The sequence below is a fragment of the Malus sylvestris genome, chromosome 11 (assembly GCF_916048215.2).
Source record: "Malus sylvestris chromosome 11, drMalSylv7.2, whole genome shotgun sequence".
NCBI classification, from domain to species: domain Eukaryota; kingdom Viridiplantae; phylum Streptophyta; class Magnoliopsida; order Rosales; family Rosaceae; genus Malus; species Malus sylvestris.
In genome coordinates, this window is record NC_062270.1 from 13563468 (window position 1) to 13565179 (window position 1712).

The window sequence follows — 1712 nt, forward strand, 5'->3', positions numbered from 1 at the left end:
ATGATGTCTGGGGCTCCATCTAATTGTTTCCAAACTATGTTACAACAGCAACAACACCATCTAGGGTTACAAATCTATGAAGATCCTCATCAGGTTTCTTCATTTTCACTCGAACCAAACTCCTCGTCATCATCGGTTCCTGACAATCACTCAACCTCTCTCCTCTGCAACGTCTCAGTCCTAAAAGAAAAGGTTCATCAAGCCAAATCACTAGTCAGCATCCTCATCTCTCCAAATCATCATCAAAGTCAACCCCAAGAGTCAGCCACCATCGCCCTAGCAAGCATGAGCAATATCATACAAGAAATCATCGTCACGGCTTCTTCTATGATGTTCACATGTCAACAGATGGCCCTTGTTTCCACTACTACTCCAGGTAACAACATCAACAACACTAATACTAGCACCACTACTACTGGTCAATGTCTTAGTAATCCTTCTGATCATCGTGAGCATAATCGCTTATCGGAAACAAACTTTGGTGGCGGTCATGGTAATAAAATTGATCAATCTGGTTTCTATTCTACTCGTGAACAAACTCTCGATTGGTTTAACGACAGCTACAATGATTGTACCACGGCAGATACGAGTACTAGGATTGTCAATCAAAGTGGCAACAATGATAAGCATGTGCAAGGCAAGGAATTGCCTGTTTCTTCGAACTACGACATTATTGAGCTAGATGCTTCGGATTTGTTGGCTAAGTACACCCATTACTGCCAGGTTTGTGGCAAGGGGTTCAAGCGCGACGCAAATTTGAGAATGCACATGAGGGCTCATGGAGATGAGTACAAGACGATCGTTGCTCTAAGCAACCCCATGAAGAAAACTAACAACAATAATGATAGTGCAGGAGGCATAGATGGAAACATGGCATGTTCGACGAAATTGCCAAGAAAGTATTCGTGTCCGCAAGAAGGGTGTAGGTGGAACCAAAAGCATGCGAAATTCCAGCCTTTGAAATCGATGATTTGTGTGAAGAATCACTACAAGAGGAGCCATTGTCCCAAGATGTATGTGTGCAAGAGGTGCAACAGGAAGCAGTTCTCGGTGTTATCTGATCTACGCACCCATGAGAAGCACTGCGGCGATCTGAGATGGCAGTGTTCATGTGGGACAACATTTTCAAGGAAAGATAAGCTGATGGGGCACGTCACGTTATTCACCGGGCATACGCCGGTTATGATCACTTCTTTGACAAGGATTGGGAAGGTTGATCAGCAAAGCCATGGATCACAGATGTAAATGGGATGAATATTGAATGGTAAAGGATATAATAGTTTTATTTGTGTTTGATATGTACATCCTTTATCTTATGTGTCAACAAAAAGGTTAAGTTAAGAATAATTAGCGGCTTGGTTTGTGAGTTTAGAGTGCATTGTAATTAATTAACCGTACTTTAATTATTCTAGCTATGAAACTTTTGATTCAATTTTCAAGGTAAAATTTTGTACTGATATTAGTCATTAGTTACTAGAATCCGGAAACCTATTTAGTTCGAATTACAATGCAATCCGATCATTATCTAATTCAATATTCTTAATCACATCATTAGGATATAAATAATTTACGACACCATAATTTTGATTTCCTTAATTCATATGATTCAGATGAGAATTAGAATGCCTTCCTAAATCACGATCAATATTCTCTCTAAGATTCTCGAATCATATTGTCGACTATTACCTTCACTTACTCAAGGTTACAGATTT

The 1712-nt window shown here is 39.7% G+C and overlaps 1 protein-coding gene across 1 annotated transcript; it reads left to right on the plus strand.

Moving 5' to 3' along the window:
* On the plus strand, positions 1-1245 carry LOC126591342 (protein SENSITIVE TO PROTON RHIZOTOXICITY 2-like). The gene has a single exon (XM_050256998.1). It carries the CDS (start codon positions 1-3, stop codon positions 1243-1245), a length of 1245 nt encoding a protein of 414 aa, XP_050112955.1.
* Positions 1246-1712: the final 467 nt, after the last annotated feature.